Here is a 19,748-nt window from a genome sequence, read left to right on the forward strand (position 1 = left end):
TACTGTGCATGGAGGGTGTAAATAGCTGAAGGGGTTTTACTTTGAAATCTGATTTAACTCTCAAAGTGTTACATTACAGCACACAACTTTCTACAACCCATGAAATATTTGGCCATTGTTCACATGTGGGAAATGTCACCTGCCATCAATTTACCCTCTGTCAGGACTAAGCACTTTTTATTTGAAACTAAATCATTTAACAACAAAGTGCAGAATTCCACCTTTGTCTTTTTTTTTTTTTTTTTAACTAAAGGTGAGAGCTATTTTTATTTGGTTTTAAATTCTGACAGACACACGTATTTGTGGGAAATTTCTTGAAAACTTTTATTTCATTTTAAGATTTGCAATCCAAATAATCTGTATTACTTGCAACTATTTTGTTTTCTTTCTTTCTTTCTTTCTTTCTTTCTTTCTTTCTTTCTTTCTTTCTTTCTACATATGTACCCTTCTAAATGACAAAAAATAAAAATGTGAAATAATAAATTATTACTTAAAATAGCTTGTTAAACTTCATTTTGAATTTGTCAAGTTTACCAAACAGCATCGATTTCATTTTTTTTACTACTGTAATCTGCAGGGGAAGACACTTAAAAATAATTTACCGTGTAAGTGAAAAAGAGGGGACAGTCCATGCGCTCTGCTGCTGGATTTTCTTCCATTCGCTTCAAACTAGGTGGATTTGATATGTAAATGAGCTTCAAAAAGAAGTACTGTCGCTTTAAATGACAACACCTCCCAGCAGCCACAGATCCTGGTTGAGTTTCGCTGCAACAAACACCATGGTTCATAGTACAGACAGTGTGCAGAGCGGAGCAAACCCACAGCCCTGTACAGGAAGGGGCCGATGCTGACTGAATTCCTGTTTACTTTACCGACGTGACACCGGGAGGGAGTGTGTCAGTGTGTGTCTGAGGGAGAGAGCTGCTGTCTCTGTTTCAGGAGCCGGACTGCAGGTGAGTCCGTCTGCTGGTCAGAGTTTTTACAGAACGGTATAAAGAAATTAAAAGTACAGAAATAACGTACTTACAGCGAAATGTGGTTGATACTGTGAGGGAATGAATTAATGTTAGTAATAAACAGATAACAGTGGGTTAGCCGGTGAGACTCGAAGAAACTGTGAGTCAACAGGTGCGACAGGTCACACCTGTTGGGAATGTGAACTACGCGTCAGCTTTACTTGCATATAGGCTTCTCCCTTTCTCTGAAACTCTTATTTAAGCTGCTCTTGCGATGATTTCCCTACAGGTGTGTGTATTTTGCTGCTTATCTGGAGGATTTATACAGCTGGACATGGATTACTGGTTCCCGTCTTCACCGCTTTGGATTTAGTTCAGACAGTCCACCACCCTGCGCCTCCTTCTGCCTCTCCTGCCTGAGTGCCCAAAGAACAGGTGGATCCTGTTTCTGTGCTCAGCTCTCTCCCCCTCTGTCCACCTTTCACCTTTATGGGGAACCAGGTGGAGAAACTGACGCATTTGAATTACGCAGAGGTGCCAACGTCGGACCCAAATGGCTTCGACCCGGACGACGACGGCCCGCGGATCGGAGTCTCGTACATTTTCTCCAATGACGACGGCGACGACGACCAGGATGACCATATGGACCACTTTTCATCTGGAAATCACGCGGGAAATAATGATGAGAAGCCGTTCGACCCCCGGGATGAGCTGGAGTGCGCCGTTTACTATCGGGAGGAGTGCGTCTATGAGAGGAACACCGGGGACGCAACTCACTCTGCGGAAAGTCTCCTGAACAACTGCAGACCTGGAGACCTGCTGGAGTTTGTAGCCACTGGACAGTATCCACATTGGGCTGTTTATGTCGGGGACTTTCAGGTGGTTCATTTGCACAGAGCGGAAATAAAGAACAACTTCCTCACTGATGTGAGCCAGGGCAAGCAAGGCAGGATAGTGAACGGCCTCTACAGGTATCGCGCGCTCCCGCCGGAGGTGATCGTGCGCAACGCCCTGGACCATGTTGGCTCCAGAGACAGAGAGCTGTACTGGAGAAACTCTGAGTGCTTTGCCGCCTGGTGCCGATTTGGCAAACGGGAGTTTAAAATCGGAGGGGAGATAAGGATTGGAAAGCAGCCGTACAGGTTGAAATTACTCTTTTCAGAGAAGAAGAGTCACGTCCTGGAGTTTCAGAGCCTGGAGGACGTGATCATGGAAAAGAGGAGAAACGATCAGATTGGCAAAGATGCTGTCATGCAGGAGCTTGCCAACCACTTGAACGCAACACATGAAATCAAAGAGGAGGATTATGGGAAATGTTAATGGTCGCTTTTGGTGATCTGAAGCTTACAGTTCAATGGAGAAATGCACACTTTTCATGCTTAAAATCAAAGCATGTGTGTTGCTGCTGTGGGGGCGTTCATCCCTCCACTCACCAATAAGAGCTGTGTGTGTGGGCTTGGGTGCATGTGCCACACAGCAAACAGAAAATGCATCTTTAGAGGGAGTTTGAATTAATCATAGAAAGAAGAGGAAAAGCCCTGTCGTCTGTGTTGACACTTCTGTCAAAGTGTATTTGCACAGCAGATCACGAGGGTCAAAACAAAGTTCATACATTTGCATTATAGGATCTTGAAAAGTAATACTTCCTCCCTTAAGAAGATTTTTTAACACACTCAAGGTGAAATGAAGTGACTTGTTATGTTGGATACGTTTGCATTGGAGCTGCACCTGCGGTCTAATCACTTGGGAATGAAGTCAGAATTTAATTGCCCACGATTATCTTTCTAATCCAATGAATCTTTGCACACAGGAGCCAAAGCTCACAAATGTTCCTCTACCTGAAGAGAGAGCTGAAAGTGCTCGCTCCTGCACAACTCAGGTGTTGTTGGAGATCAATACAGAGTGGAAAAGACAGAACTTCATGCTTTAATTCACGTGTGTCAACCTTGAGGATTCCCTGCTCTATCCAATCATCACACAGCTTTACCCACTCTGTGACTATTGTGCACACTATTCACTGTGCACTTGTGTTGATTCAGTCACCTGAACAGTATATTTTTTGAGAAAATAAAGATGTTTGTATGAAGGAATATGAAAATAAATATATATTTGAAAAGGAAAGTATTTTCTTTTCTTTTCAGTGAAGGGTTGTTGGTGACCTTTAAAGTGATTTATGTGGATGTTGGTTCAATCAGACATTTCAAACACACATAAAAAGGTTGAAGAGGCTGCTCTGTATTCCATAAAGCCCATAAAAAACAGTTTGCACTACACAGAGTATTTGAAAGCAGCTACACCACTACCATCACAATCCTGGTTGACACCCTGGAGGAGGCATGTGATACCTACCTGTTCAGCTCCTAAGATCCCAGCCTTTTGTTTGTAGCTGTGTTGTGAAGAGTGTTGGCTGCCCTGCAGTTAAAGCTGTCAGTGCTGCCAGTTTTGATCTAAACATTCGCCTCAGAGCAGCAGCTCCTCAAACTCCTTAAACATTAGCTTTGTTGGTGTGTGTGTTAAGTTGTGCTCCAACCGTGCTGGACATTTCGCTTTGTTTACACCTCTGCCGGCTGAAGATAAGTCATTTTTTAAAAGTTTAGCTGCAGGCGGGTAATGTTCTTCGCCCATATTTGGCATCATTCCTTGAGGAGCTGGAATCACAGCGTTCATTAAATATTGGGCAGAGGTGCAGATTTGTTTGTGTGTTCACCAATAAACAAGCTCTGTTTGCAGCCAACCAAATCTCATTTAAACTAGGTTCTTTAAAGATACTGTACATGGCAGTGAGTATGGACTACATAAAATGTAATATAAAATGTGAAAGGATGGCAGATCTAAGTTCCTAAATAAATAATGTATCTGTTTAAATGATAACATAAAGTAATAGCAATCAATAATGTCCTATGAAACACTTCATGGCACACACACACACACACACACACACACATGCGCACACACACGCACACACAGAAGCTGCAAACGGAAATTACAGCAGCCTCTGAGGCTGTTTTGAACCACGTTTTTTTCCTCTGGGTTTCAGAGGAAGCTGATGACTCCCTCGCAGACAGTCACCAGATGAGTTACTCTGCCTGTTTGTTTTCTTCAGGTTATATTTGCATGGAGATAATGCTATTTCATTTAGCTGCAGGTAAGGTCCCAGTGGACCCAAAGCGGGATCATCGTCAACACTGGAATTAAATAGGAAAGCTGCCGGACACATTAGCATTTCTTCAGTCCTCTGTGGTCTACTACAGTGATGAAATATAAATTGTGTGCGTGTGTGTGTTTGTGTGATGCATATTTATGATAATCAGTCATATTTTTTAGCACCCACGGCTCTGGGTGATGCACACAATGTTTAAGCAGCAGCAGGAAAAGTTGCTGTTGTGGATATCAACTCAAACATTACCGAGTATTGAGTCACATTAAACCAAACGGTACCATGTTTAGGTTCCTAAACGCACCCTTGTGACTGTGAGGGATGGGGAGAGTAGGCAATTTCCCATGCTGGACATAAACACAGCATTGCAAGTGTGTATAGTGAGAAATAAATGTTACATTGAAAAACTTTGAGATTTAACACAAATCAATATCTATTACCACATAAACACACAAAAAGACCGAAAGTCGGCACCGTTGAGACTCATACTGATAGCAAGGTAATAGGCATGGGTATCGTATCATTACAGATGTGAAAGTTACCCATCCCTAGTTACAAGCATGGTGACATAAGTTAAATGCAGTTATACTTAAATTATATGTAAACCATAACTTGCTTTCATTAGATATCTGTTTGACAGCCCAGTTAAATGTTGAATTCTGCCTTTCTCATTTAACAATACTCATCAAACTATAAAAAGAGTGTTATTGCAAAGATGTTTTCAGAGACTGGAAAACCTAAGCAGTCCCAAAAATTCTGGGCTATGATTGGCTGTTAGTCTTTTAGTGTTTGTAAATGTCATTGATATGGACTTTGCTGCTTAAAGGATATTTTTGCATTTCAATGCTTATTTTGCACATCTTATTTTGTAAATACCTTAAATGTTTTTTTTTCTTTTTTGGAAAAAATATTTTGTCAATTCCCCACAGATGTACCAAGTGAGACTTTAATATTACCACTCTGTTATAGTTCATGCCACCCCTGCAAGTCAGTGCAAGTCAAACTCTGCCAAAAATACTGCATCAGTGATTCATGCCTGGATCTCTTCTCTCTTTTTCTTTGTCAATACTTTAAAATCAAGAAAGATCAGACAGGCAGGCTCAGACAATTCCAACAGGTTGGAATAAGGCTTCCAATACTACTTCCTGTGGTATTGAAATCCTGCAAACATATTGTGACTTCTTTTACCTTCAAAACAAAAGAAAGCTGAATTTTGAAGAAATAAAGTTATAGTAATGGATAGTGTGTATTAGCATAGCAGCATCTATATGGGTAATGCAAACAGAGTGGGGACCACTGGTGCCAGATTATTGTCATCCATGGGTATCCTTTATTCCCTATACCCAAGCCAGTAAAAGTATGACCAGAGACAGCTCAGTCGTGGAGCTAAGTAGAAGATTTCCATCTGTTAGCCTTATTCATATTTTACATTAGTCATCAAAATACAAATATTATCCATTAGCAGCAAAAATTTTGAAAATATATCAGTAAAAAAACTACATCTTGTCAAGAATCACTTATATAAGAGCTTATTTTACAAATGTTGAATCTCCTTTTTTTATGTTTAGTTAAAAAAACAAACAAACACTGAAAGTAAGTGTGACGTTTTTTTTTATGATTTTCATAGGCAAAGGACACCACCTGAAACAAGCTTTAAATGTGTTTTTTTTTTTTCAACTCCTGTTTGCACATATCTGGTCTTCTTTGAATCTTTCTCAGTAGGGACTCTCTAATCTGGCCACAAACTATGCAAACAAACACAAACATAGACCTCCAGAAAATGAAAACAAGCCATCCATTATTGTCTCAGTATTAAAGTCTCCACTCTTTCTTAAATTGATCTCTATCCATGTTCTGTTGATGTGACCAGTGAGAGTGATCAATTTCAAAGTCGTCTTCTGATACAATGAGCGAGAAACCAGGGGAAGCTTTTGCTTTGACACATTGTCCCACTCACATCTGCCTTTTGGCCACTCAGTCTGCTGTGCTTCCTTTGGAGGGCTGGAGAAGAGCCCACACCCCTCAGGCTACACTGGCAACATCACAGAAAGTTGGGGGCGAGCCAGAGCTCGAATCAAATCCACCCTGTGTTTACAAAATGTCATTATGTACCAAAACTTCCTCCCACACGCAAACATGTCTGAACTTTAGAGGAGTGTGCTCATGAGGAGATGATATCTGACAGGCCAACAGGAAGTCTATTTCAGATGAGGCCTGGAGCCGCTGTGAGATTGTTATCCAAGTGGGACAAACAGTGCGTGGCTCAGTGATGGATAGTCAGAGGACGATATCAGGGTATGTGCTCCACAATTTAGAACATGAAACTCACCTCAGGGTTTCTTCTTTTTTATTGGATTGCCAGTTTGAGGCCACTTCTGCTGCTCAGACGGCATCTGAAGAGTGTGAAGGTTTTTGCCAATAGATAGGACACGTCCCTAACTGGTGAAAATTTATGAAAGGCTGTTGGGGATAGTGTGTGTCTGTATGATAAGATAGTAGAAGTGATTATCAAGGTACAGCAGCCTTTGATAAGGAGTGCCAAGCTGAGTGTTTCAGATTGTGCCAGCAATGACTTGAACTCTTTCAAAAAGCAGGGCACTTATTGGTCATGTTTACTGTTAATTGTAAAAAGTATCAATTTGCCTCCTCACCCATAAAACCATCAGCTTTGGACAGAAACAGAGCGCAGAGGGGGTTTGTTTGTCAGGCTATTTCCACTGCCCACTCACCTGAATCATGTTTGCAGAAATAGTTTCATTTCCTGGGAATTAAAAAGAAAATAATGCACCTCTGAAATTAACCACGCTGTGTTTATTAATAAGTATCGATCCAAGGAGCTGCAACTCATATAAATTTGTTTTTGCTGGAAACTTTTCTTACAGAGCCACCCACCTGCTGTGGGTTAATAATTTACACACTGGACTCCCACCAGTTTGGTTTGGACTGGTCTGTGTTTACTGTTCGTCTCAGACTGGGGCTGTGTGTGTGATTCTTGCAAGCTCCAGTGTGGAAAAGCTGCTTGTTTTCACAGCCGTACAATGACAAAGTCCATTCCCTTCCACTTCCTGCAGTTTTTCAGTTGCTTTCTTTTTGTTTTAAAGCAACATTCCCACAGCCCAGTTAACTCTGTTTGTGCTTCAGCTGCACTATTTAGGTTTGCATGCTTCCACACACACATGCTGACAACCAACACCCCCCCACCACCACCTCCCTCCTTTGTGCTTTCTTTCACTTTCCTTGACAAATGTGGTTTCGAAGGACTGAGCAGTAAGCTGTGAAGGTAAAGCTGCCGTTAAATGCTAGAAGGGAAGAATTGCTTTGCTCAGAAGTGATCCGTTCAAAGGCATCATGATGGTTCAAAGGAAGCAACAAGGAAACAAGAATACTGATGTAGCTAGTAAAGCAGAGCACAGATACAGGACAGCATGTGTAAGGACAGCTTTGTGAGACAATGTGGGGATATCTTTGATTTGGTTGTCAAGTGTAAACTCTTAGACAACAGGGACGGAGGAGGAGCAGCATAAATTGGGGTTCGTTTTAGTTTGGGCTGTCGTGTCCGGTCAGTCAGAGCTGTCTAGTTTGCATAAAACAAACAGGAATGGCCCAGGGAAACCTTTAACAAGCTGACCTGCTTTATCAGAAAAGGATGGTTAAACGAAGCAATGAGGAAAAAAAGAAATGGAGAGAAGGGAGGCTTGAGTTATGACCTGTGAGCAGGGGAACAGAAATCAGAGTGGTTATTAAATCCTCATACTTGAATTGAGACGTGGCTGAGGATTGTTGCCTTCAAGCACCCTGACCTGTTTGTCACTTCCATTATTTATGGCAGGCTGATTCAATAGCCATCAACATTCATCTTCTCTTGAGTCAGCTCGACACCCTGCTCTACATCTCCAGCACCACTCACCAACACTGTGCAGGGCTACCAGAGGTTAAAAAAGCTCCAAATTATAATTGCAGATAGTCCAATTATGCTTATTATACAGCTGTATGCTCCTTTTAAAAATACTTTGTATTTCTCTCCCTTGATTTTCAATCTTTCCTAGTTTTCTCTGATTTTCTTTTTGATTATTTGACCAAGAAGTCAGCTTGTGTCATTTTAAAATCCTAATTTCTAGAGGTCAACACAAAGACTCTCTTATACAAGTTAACTGATTACAAACTTGTTCACCTTTAAACATGAAATCCTGGAAAATATAACACGGCTAAACTTATACAACACTGGAAAAAGAACAAGTTTTATATCTGGAGTGCTCTTAACTCAGAAGTAAGAGCCAGAATCCTCTGAGAGTGCTTTTTTTGACCATTACTTGAGCCCACCCTCCTGGCTGTCTTTTCAAAGCTTTCTCCCAGATCCCAGGGAATCAAATTAGTGCTTATCAAACCTTCTTGCTCTGCTTTAATTTTAATTCCTTGTTGCTGCTCCTCTGCACTGTCAGTTTAATTGTCAGGGGCAGAGCTGGGTTTCCTCTTGCCCTTCACCATAGAATAAAGGTAACCCATTATCAGGTACCTTTCCTCTCTCCTTCATGGTCTCCTTCTCTCCTCGTTTGCTTTCTAGTTTCAGTGGAAACTCAGGATGTCTGTGACTCAGACTTTCTTCACAAGTGCATGTTGTACAAACAGTTACTCATTTACTTCATGAACTGCACATATTTAGAGATGACTGGAGGTGGTTTAGAAAAGTGCTGTACCGCCTGCATGCAGAGACTAAGAGGCTGTGGAGTAAATGCTAATAGATAACACTTGACTAACTTTAGAGTCATGATTATTACGAAATGTGAGGCAGGTTTCTGAACTTCAAGCTGTGCCCTAGAAAAGCCCTAGAGGGACAGGAAACTAGCTTTCATGTCATGTTTGAAAGCTAAAGTTGGAAATACATCGGCTGTGACAGTAAAGCAAGAGGCACAGTAAGCAGAATAAGGGTTGATAGATGTAAATGGCATTATTTAGTTTCCATAGTGAGTAGAATAAGAAATAGCCAAGTCAGTCCCTATGAGAGCAACAACAAATGGCCAACTAACTTCATACCTCATTTCCACCAATGTATGTGGCTGGTGTCTGTAAATCTGCAAATATATAGGTGATATTTCTGGTGTCAAACACAAAACAAAAATAAAATAAAACCACCAACAGCAAAAGAAGCACATTTCTCTATAGAACAATGGAAACCAATAAAAGCTCACCAAATTTTAGAATTTCACTCAAAAACAAAAATGTGAATTACGGATATCTGCAATTGAATTGTAGATATGTGTTATTCCAATTCAAGATATCTCTTAAAACATTTTGACTTGACAGAATTAGAATTACGGATAACTTTAATTTTTTAAAAAAGTAATTCTAATTCTGACAAGTCAATTCTTTTTAGAGATATCTTGAATTAAAACACATACAACAACTGAAATGTTCTTTTTGTCTAGGCAAAATTGAATTACAGATATCTCATTACATATCCAGTCTAGCGTTTCAATGTTCAAACGGCTTGCCATTCTTCTGCCCGTGCTGTATGTTGATGTTTTAGTTATATCTGGACGTTTCTGGGCGGAGAGTAAGCGTGATTACATCAGCCATTTACAGAGCGCCCTGTGCGCACGTGACTTTGCGTGTTGATTCGCGAGTGGAGAAGCTATCCTAAGCGGCTGGTGGACGTAGCACGGCGTAAGAAAAATACAACCAAAGTGAAACGAAACGCCTAGCATACGCCTTTTCCTCAATGAGGGTGCAGACTTGCTCAACTTTAACTCACTTTCGGGCACTTGAAGAGGAGCCCAGGACAAAGAGTGACGCGAGTTGGCTTTCTACTGAGCAGGTATGTGTCAGACACCTGTGATTAGCTTGTGCTAACATGCCAAGTCAGCTGCATGGCTATCGAGTCTCCCCCACGTAGAAACGCGATGCTGCAGGTGGTTGCTGGGCTAGTGAATGTTTTCACATCATCACGGTTGGAGACTGTCGGTTTGCTGGCACTGGGCCAAGGAGGAGGAGCTCAGTTTGAGTGTTGTGTTTAAATAATGAGAATTCCTACAGACCCTATATGGAGAGAATTTTGTTTCCTTATTATTCAATCAAAAAGAATAGATTTGGAACCAAAAAAGAGATTTGTAAGCAAAAGAGAATAAGTGAGAAATTAAAAAAAAAGTTGAGATCAAAACACAACAGGTTGCAATTGAAAAAAAAAAAAAAACAGAGAACATATTTCTTTCTATTTGGCTTATAATTCAGTCCTCTCTGCTTTCAAGTTGAAAACCTTCTCTTGAAAATCAGTCCCCTTTGTTTGCAAATTCTAAAGTTTTGCTTGCGAATTCTACTGCACTTAATGGGAGGGGCCTACGCTGGTGGATGAGAGAATAGTCTCTATTGGTTGGTTTGACCTGGCTTTACCGAGTGCGAGCGCCAGCTACCACTTCCTTCTTACGCCTGGAGTTAAGTTGATAGCCTCTGGCTACAGTCCACTGTACACTCAAAACAACAAAAACAATAATACAATATAATGAATTATAGTGCCCTACTTCTGCAAGCACGCTAGTTAGCATGGTTGTCTCTGATAGTCATGGCCTAAATATATTAACGTTAGCTAAGTTAGTGAGTGATTAAAACATAGTGTTCCACGGTACATGCGGTGTCATGGTTCCTACAGTACAGTAACAGTACAGGGTTTCCCCCAGTGTATTATAAGCCTGGCGGGCCGCCAGGCTTTACCTGCTCCCCCCACCCCAGGCTATTAATTTTTTAATTTACTTTTCGCACTCTATCAACACATGGTTAGGTGTCTTGTTCATCATCACAACATCGCTGAGCATTGTCCCGCATAACGAGACATGTCATGGACGTCATGCTCATCAGACCGCTGCTTCACCAGCTAACTGAGAGGTCTGCACTGAGCCGACCGCGAGAACCGAGCCGCGGCTCCACAACGCTTAGCCAGTCGCTGTAGCATGGCTGAGAGAAATGATTTATAAGCAAAATGGAAAGAAATGTGTTCCCTGTTTTTTTTTTCAATTGCAACCTGTTGTGTTTTGATCTCAACTTTTTTTTTCTTAATTTCTCACTTATTCTCTTTTGCTTACAAATCTCTTTTGGTTTCAAATCTATTATTTTTGATTGATAATATAGAAACAATATTCTCTCCATAACCCTACCTTTAAGGAAAGTGGTCATCCAACAAATACAACTCTCCAAACTGTAAAACTTTTCTCTAAAACTGAACTGAAAAAAAAATAACCAAAACTTGCTCCAAGAACATCTGAGTGCTGATGGAGAGCTGGCCCTGAATCACGGTTAATTTGTAATCGGTATGCCCGTGATGTAGTGTGTGGAAATTCAAATAGTATTTCAAGCCTCATTCTAACCTGTAGCTATCGTCTGCCCGTCTGATCTTTCTTGGTTTGAAGTATTGACAAAAGAAAAGAGATCCAGGCATGAATCACTGATCCATTATTTTTGGCAGAGTTTGACTTGCAGGCATGATGTCTGTGTTCAGACTGTGACCACTGATGCTGAATGAAAAAAAGGTCTACACGTTGTTAAGAAAAGGTTATACACAATGACATTTTCTGTGTGTAGTTTTGTGCGTGCATGTGTAATTCAAGCCGGTTTAACCTTTGCTGTGTGCACGTGTATGTGTGGTTTGCATGCTTTTGGCTGTTAAATGAGCACATTCATGTTTCACAGCTGTGCAGATAAGGAGAGGCTGTGTTTCTACGCTCATGTTCATTCATAATAAATCACTGACGTTTCTATTTAAACGTTGTCAACACACAACCTTAACCACTATCCTCTTTCAGCTGCCCGCCAATGGGGAAAGCTGTTGAATCCCCAGCTGAGGAGCACCCCATCATCCTTTGTGGGTGTTGGCTAAGAAAGCAGGTGTTTCTCAGTGGCAGCCTGAGCATCCTGCTGGCTTAATCATAGACACGGAAATGGAGCTATTAGAGAGACTGCGTGCCGATGTAAGAGAAAGAGCGAACATCTTTATATGTGTGTGAGCGTGTGTGTGTGTGTGTGGTGTAGAACTTGTGGGTGGCGGAGTAGCAGAGGTCTGACCCTGCAGGCTAGATGTTGGCTGCTGATAATGAGACACTGTTGGAGCTAATGGAGGCAAAGCCAATTTAGACTCACTCAGCGGCCGTGCGATATCACCACACCGAGCAGATTGACGAGGACTCCAAGACGAGCAGTTGTGCATCAGCATTTGAAGACTTGTGATTGGACGGTCTAGACAGCCTTTGGGGAGAGAATGTGCGGAAAAAAGTGGCAACAGGGCTGGAATTTAAAGTTGAACGATGTTTCATGGGGGAATGATTTGATTTTCGTTCCGTGTTCGCCCCAAATAAAGAGTTTAAACTCTTTATTTCAACACATAAGTACACCCCACACATATTTTAAACACAGTCTTGAACTAAGCTTGCATTTTGTGTGTTTTTCATCTGCAGAGCAGTGCAGAACCCCACTTTGCTTCTGTAGATTTGTCACAGCAACACATCTTAGCCGGGTAATTGCACTATCCCAGAGATGGATCAGTCTCCCATGTGTACTGCAGTTTATTGCCTTATAATTATGAGACTAATTACGAAGATGTATTACAACCCCTCCCTGTGTGCACGGCCATTTGTGTGTACACTACTCACACACACACAAACAGTCATGCACACACATCAGTCAGAAATACTGTAGCCCATGATTAAAATCTCAAAGTGAAAACGGGAGGCGGTAATGACTATACCCCTGCTTTCATGAATCCGAGTGTTTGCTCTGAAGCTTTTCAAATGCTGGACGTTAACATCTGAGTTTAACATCTATTGTCAACAAACGCTTGGTTCCATTTTTAACAAAGACGCAATTAATCTGTGTTGCTCCCCCTTGTTATTAAAGCTTTTGAATCAGAAAACGTTTCTCATAGCTGCAGTTATAAACAACTTCATTGCTATTACGATGCTTCACTTATAAGTTTCTTTATGCTAATCAAGTTTAATCCAAATAGACTTATTTTTAAGCACCCGTCAACAAAAACACTGCTCTGCTCAGTGCAGCCGTGACAACAGAACAGAGGCAAAATAATTGCAACAAGCCTCTTCTGTGTAACATCAATCACGATACACGAATCTGCGAGAATAAATACAACCTCACTTACACACAAGAAATATATTCCTTATTCTGGAAGCAATTTAAAATATAATATGCACCCTTTGTTCATTCAGATGTAAGGGAAAGAACAGTCTCGCACACACACATGCACACATGCTTCCTGAAGCTCCAAGAGAATCCTGAAAAACAATGGAGGGATACTGTACACAAGGACAAGGTGTGGCGTCCCTGGCGCAGCAGGACTGGAGATGTTTTTACATTTGCACACAGTTGGAGACAGAATCCCGAGCACAAACTGAATCAACAACTTTATGTATAACTCAGGAAGAAAATAAGGATGGGGCTTGACATAGGCTCCCTCTGATCCTTATGTGGGACAAAGTTTAAGATGTATGGATTGAGAAAATCACAGCAGATGCTTGTTCCAATGATTATTAAACAACTTAGCCAATAGTTGAGTCTGATGCTGTTTTTATTCCTAAATTATTCAGTACAGCTTGTAATTCACTGCAGTGTATAACAGATTATTTTCCAATCGCTAAATACCTGTTGAGAGTGCTGGCCAATACTGTGTCATAAGCAAGCTTACAGGCCATTCCAAGAGACATCAAGAGAATAGACTAGACTAGAATAGAATAGAATAGAATAGAATAGAATAGAATAGAATAGAATAGAATAGAATAGAATATTCTTTATTGATCCACCTTGGGGGAATTTTTTTTGCCACAGCAGCCCACAAAAAAGTGCAGTAATGAAATAACAATAAAAATAGAATAATGATTATAGAATACAAAATTAAAAATTTGAAGAATTATAAAGAATACAAGAAGTATAGAAAAGTAGGAAAACAAATATTACTATTTACATATTTATATTAGGAGTGAGGTATATATACAAGATTGGTTCTGGAGAATGAAAATGAAAAGCACTTGACAATGAAAATTTACAGTCAGTACTGGAATGCGGTGCAAAAAGGCATGTATTTATTAAATGCTTGATATCATGGTGTAAGCTCAGGTTTGTGTGTTATAAAGTCTTATTGCAGATGGGAGGAATGACCTGCGGTAGCGCTCCATCTTGCAGGGTGGGAGTCTGAGTCTGCTGCTGAAGAGACAGGAGTTACCAAAGTAAATTAATTATCATTACATTATTAAGTTAAATAAACTGACAGGTCATTGTTTTTATGAGGTGTGTGAACATCAGTCATGTACATGTGGGTGAGTGAACATCATGTAAGGACATGTGTTGAGGAGTTTAATGGCATAAGTAACTAACTCACACACATAGGTGCAAACGCTGAACCAAAAGAAGCTGAAGGGCGTAAGTTTTTAGATCCTGGGTGGAGCAACGGGCCCAGGTGCTCCAGATCTCACAGGACACACAGGTTTTCAAACTGGTGTAGATTTGTAAACAGCTGATGAGCTTTTATATAAATTTTTTATGGATCGAGATCCCACGTGCAGAGTTTCATGTGATGGATGGGAGAAGAAGATACACTTTTATTAATCCCCTTGGAGGGGGAATTCAATTTTTCCCACTTTGAATAATGTTATGTATACACACACGTGCACAACCAGCACAAATGGAGAGTGCAGAGTGAGGGTACTGCACTGTCAGCATGCAGCTGAGCAGTTGGGGGTTCAGTGCTCAGGAAATTATGCTAACACTTATCCAGTTATCAGCCCAATCCTGGTCCATGTCAGGACTTGAAGCAGTACCCTCTGGTTCCCGAGTTCCCATGGACTGAGCCACTGCCACCCTTTGGTACCTGACAAGCACCAGGTGGGACAAAGAGGCGTGTAATGTGGTGTGTAATTTAAAAAAAAGAACAGAATAATAACATTATAAATATATGTATGAATGAATTTATGATATAATTTATAGACGTCCTGTAGTCATAGACTGAGAATCCCCGCAGAGGAGGAGATGAAGGCCACGTTGCCTCTGCAAATTTGCTTTCATTAAACTTTCACTGAAGTTCATCAAAGAGCATTCTGCCCCTTCAGCAAATCCAGTTGTGTCCATGATGAGCAGCAGCGAACCCAGTGATAAGTCGTTTAGTCTTTCATGATAAAGGCTCCATCAGCGCTGCACACAGGGAGGAAGAGTATGAGGAGGAAGAAGATTATTCCTCCATGTTCCTAAACAACAGGCAGACTTATCTCCACATGCCTTCCTGTTCAGGATATCCCATTCGGCTCAGAGAGGACGCTGTTATCACAGAAAAAATGCTCATTCTCAGCCCACAGATCCCCCTGATAATCTACAAACTTTAAGTCCCATGTGTTTTTTTAACCCTGTTTTTTAGCACGTTGTATTTCTCCTCATAGTTCAGTTCGACGTTAGCTTGAAGCACAGAGGTTATCACGGTGTCGAATCCCTGCAGTGGTCGTGTAGACGGGCTGGTGGGGCTGTTCCTATCTTGAGGCACGGACTGTTTACAGAAAAGAACTCTGCAATTTCCTTTTTATAAAACAAGACACAGCTCTGCCGCCCCTCAAATCACCCCATACCCTGCGCCTGAATGCAGAATTTGATACCTACACGTATCCCAGCAGCCCCACTGACTGCACACCACAATGAATACTATCTGTTCGTTCCTGTTCACTCACACAAAAGCGGACAAATATTCAAATGTATGTTTGGCATTTTCACCACGACTGTCAGATGAATAATTCAGGACTAATCTTCAGCAGGCGGCGTGAGTTGAGCATACAGCAGTCAGCGGCGGCCATTGCGTCTGGTGTGCTGCAGGTCATGTTGAATGATCAACTCTTGGGCAGTTTGCCTCTTTGTGCCCTCCTCTCATTGACTTTTAATGTACGTAGGTGGAGTGTAGGATCATTATAAATCACAGCCGCTGTGCAGGGGGGGAAAGGGCATAAAAGCCAGAAGACAAACCCCCCAAACTGTCTCTCTCTGTCCATTCATTAATGATATCTATAGGCCTTTAAGCCTTCATGAGTGTTGGTGGAGTGTCGGGAAGCTCTCTAATCCTCGAGTTGCTCTTTATTCTGCCCATGACGCTCATCCCCTTGGTGTCAGATCCTGAAACCCCGCTAATCCCCTGGTGGCATTGCGGGCAGGGCCCCAGCTGTCGGCTCCCATGCTGTGCTGCTTCTCGCCCGGCTAATTTGTGTCCCTGCTTGGGATGCTATTGATGTCACCCTGCCCCATCAAGTCCAATAACTTTTACTTTTTTACGGTCTCTGGCTTGTTCCCACTGCCTCTTTCCTCCTTTGCTTTCTCCCTCCACCCTCTCCCCCGTTCTCCTGGCTGATGATGAAACTCCCAGTTGGCATGGAGTAAACCCTTTTGTTCCCTGTGTTGTATAGAGAGCCAGTGTCCTTTCCTCAGTGCCCAAATCTGCCACAGAGGCCGTCCTCCCCTCCACCAAAGACTGAACGGACGTGCAGTGGAGATGGAGATAAATGCGGCGCAGAGGGCAATTCGGACTAAGCAGCCGAGAGCACACAGACTAAGCAATTGAATGATGGCACATTAAGAATCCTCAAGTTCAATTAAGAGCGCTTAACAATGCATCAGTATGCAGGCCGGCTCTCTCTGACTTCTTTTAATGAGAGGAAGAAGATGGGAGGGAGCAGAGAGGATGGAGCAGGGTGGTGGAGGAGGGCGTGGGTAATGATTAGAACTGTTTGCTTTCTTCTTAAGCTCCACGGGGCAGCTCAGTGAAGCAGTGGGCTGCAGGGAGATTGTGGACACCTTGGTGTCGCCCACCCAGACTAATGCCACCTGCCTGCTCTCCGTGGAAGAAAGTGAGAGGATCTACAGAGAAACAACAAAGGAAAGAGGATTATGGATGATCAAACATACTTTGAGAAGTTTTCAACTAGTTATGAAACAAACAGCTTTGAAATTAAACTAGTACTTCTGTGCGACTTACATAAGCAAAACTTGTCACCAGAAAGAAGAAGGTTAGCTTAGCATAACTTAGTAACGTATAAGTCTTTATTTGCTTAGAAAAAGATATGGCAGGGAATTCTAGGGACTTTTTCCACTTAAACAACAGAATGACCTAAGCAACATTTTTCCCACTTCTCAAAACTATTATAGAAAGCTAATCCCAGCTAGCTGCTCCAGCTGTAAACAAATGGGAGCAGTAAATGTTCTCATGAATATGGATAAGATGTTTAATGTTGCATTCAAGAAAAATTATGAAGAGTGCCAAAATCCTAAAAGTTTGATTTTCATATTTAATATAATTATTCCACTACATGGTTCATTTATCTCCTAACAGCAATTTTGGAAATTCATCAGGAAATAAGAGAAGTGTTCTTATATTTCAATGATTTAATAAAAATAAATAAATAAAAGATTAGCAATGGCATGCTCTTAAAATACTAAACCCCAATCATGTCAAACTGGAAAAAGTCCTCTAAAACACCACACAGCCTAAACACACACAAACCAGATAGACAGTATAATAAATAGGCATCTCCGTGACAACAGTCAGTTTTTTAACAGAGTTTTGAAGCAAATTGGTGGCGGGAGCAATATTGGAAATAAGGCAGTCCAGCACAAGTTGTCAAGTTAGCTAAATATGCTAAAACATACCAAAATCACCATACCCACCGGTGTTTAATGGACAGCAGCGACAGATGTGTGATATCGATAGAGGACTTATGGACCCTGTAACACTTGGTTAGGTTGTCAGATGTGGGATAAATCCTGACACAACTCAACTCCACTGAGCCATGGCTCATAAACTTAAAGGATAAGTTCAGTTAATACAGCTTTTACATTGTTTATAGAATGACGTAGAACAAAATACTCACCCAGAAGGCTTTCCTGATCCAAGCAGTGCTTCGGGAGATATTTTGATCCAAAATCGTGCAGCGGACATCCGTATAACAGGATCCATCGGGGCATAGACAGCGCCGCTCCTAAAAACTGCAATAATCGTCCAAAAACTCATGTTTTTCACCAATATTCCATCATGGTCCGCTCCGGGTAAGTCCTCTGCTGCAGTCTGTGTCACTCCAGACAGCGCTGTGTGGCTGTACTGACCTCTGAAGTGACGAAGACTTTGTTTATGTTTGCCCCTCCGCGCATGCGCAGTACTCTCTGGAGAGCTGACTCCTTTCTTTGAGGGGCAAATGTAAACAAAGTCTTCGTCAGTTCAGAGGTCAGTACAGCCACACAGCACTGTCAGGAGTGACACAGACTGCAGCAGAGGACTAACCCGGAGCGGACCATGATGGAATACTGGTGAAAAACATGAGTTTTTGGATGATTAATGCAGTTTTAGGAGCGGCGCTGTCTATGCCCCGATGGATCCCATTATACGGACGTCCGCTGCACGATTTTGGATCTAGATATCACCCGAAGCACTGCTTGGATCAGGAAAGCCTTCTGGGTGAGTATTTTGTTCTACTTCATTCTATAAACAATGTAAAAGCTGTATGAAACAAAATTATCCTTTAAGTAAACAAACTTTCAGTGTTATCTTTATCCATGGGTTTCAATCTCTATTGGATTCAAATTGATACAGTACAGCTAATGTCTTGATTTTTGCTGCTCACATAGCTTAGAAACATCATAAAGTGTGACAGGGCTTTTTAGTGCTTACTCTTGTCAGAAAAGTCATAGGACGTTAACTTTAACGCTGAAACTTTCAAAAATGATTTCTTTACAAATCAAGTTCAGCTGGATCATAAATCCCAGTCCCATTATATACAGCACTAACAGGCTTTTAGTAGTCCTTGTTAAACTGTGGCTCCATTGCCTTGAAAGAGAAAGTTTGGAGTCCAGTACACATGTCAGGAGTAAATTGTAAAGAGTTTGTGAAGAGTTTGTAAAGAGACAAAGACAGGCCTGATGGATAAGCAGTGTTCATTGTTAGAGAGTGTAGAGCGGCTGAGGATATAATGGCCACAGAGGAGCAGAGGCAGTTTAGAGACGAAGAGCAGATGAATACAGAGAAAGAGCAAACAAATGAAAACAGGGGAAATTAGCGTCACAGCCCCAAGCTGAAACACTGCGAGATGGGATGCAGTGCTGACCCCATTCCCAACTCCTCTTTGCGAGGCCTCATCGATGTGACATGCATTACCATCGCCGCTGTTGTCTGTGGCCCCGCCATCTCTTTCCTACGCTGTTGTCTCTCAACTGCCAGTCATGATCACAGCGTCTCCCCAACACGCCAGCATCTCTCTCTGCCTCTCTCTCACTCTCTTTCTCTTTGTCGTCCCTTCGTCTGGACCCGCTGTCACAAAGATAAATAAGAAAAAAGAAGTCACTGAGAATTTTCCAACAGTCACTCTCTCTCTGGGGGATTTTTCTTCACAGTGTCTTCGCTCTTCTGTGAGGCTGGGGGATTATCTCGGGCGGCTGACGGGCTATTTGAGGTCAGGATGAGTATTTACAGGTCTGGTAACCAGAGACAGAGAAAAAAGTATTCCTAAAGTGACACAAATCAAATCAGTGTGAGAGGAGTTTGCACAAAGTGCGATCTGTGATTCAGGTGTCAGACTTTATTCTGCTGAGAAGACTATCACTGGAAAAAGGAGACTCAGAGGGGGTGTGAA

General features: G+C 41.7%; 2 protein-coding genes across 2 annotated transcripts in view; both read left to right on the forward strand.

Moving 5' to 3' along the window:
• Positions 1 to 755: 755 nt before the first annotated feature.
• Positions 756 to 3,070, forward strand: lratd2b (LRAT domain containing 2b). The gene is made up of 2 exons (XM_074683749.1): positions 756 to 953; positions 1,246 to 3,070. The coding sequence occupies exon 2, from the start codon at positions 1,446 to 1,448 to the stop codon at positions 2,274 to 2,276; it is 831 nt and encodes a 276-aa protein (XP_074539850.1). The 5' UTR covers positions 756 to 953; positions 1,246 to 1,445; the 3' UTR covers positions 2,277 to 3,070.
• Positions 3,071 to 9,719: 6,649 nt separating this feature from the next.
• The window catches only part of LOC141800975 (kelch-like protein 38), a 37,941-nt gene continuing 27,912 nt past the window's right edge, over positions 9,720 to 19,748 (forward strand). The window contains exon 1 of the mRNA XM_074683854.1: positions 9,720 to 9,925. The gene's annotated coding sequence lies outside the window, so the exon portion shown is untranslated. The remainder of the gene's footprint in view (positions 9,926 to 19,748) is intronic.

The sequence above is a fragment of the Halichoeres trimaculatus genome, unplaced genomic scaffold (genome assembly GCF_033239565.1).
Source record: "Halichoeres trimaculatus isolate MK-OKI-2021-1 unplaced genomic scaffold, fHalTri1.1 fHalTri1_scaffold_12, whole genome shotgun sequence".
Taxonomy (NCBI): domain Eukaryota; kingdom Metazoa; phylum Chordata; class Actinopteri; order Labriformes; family Labridae; genus Halichoeres; species Halichoeres trimaculatus.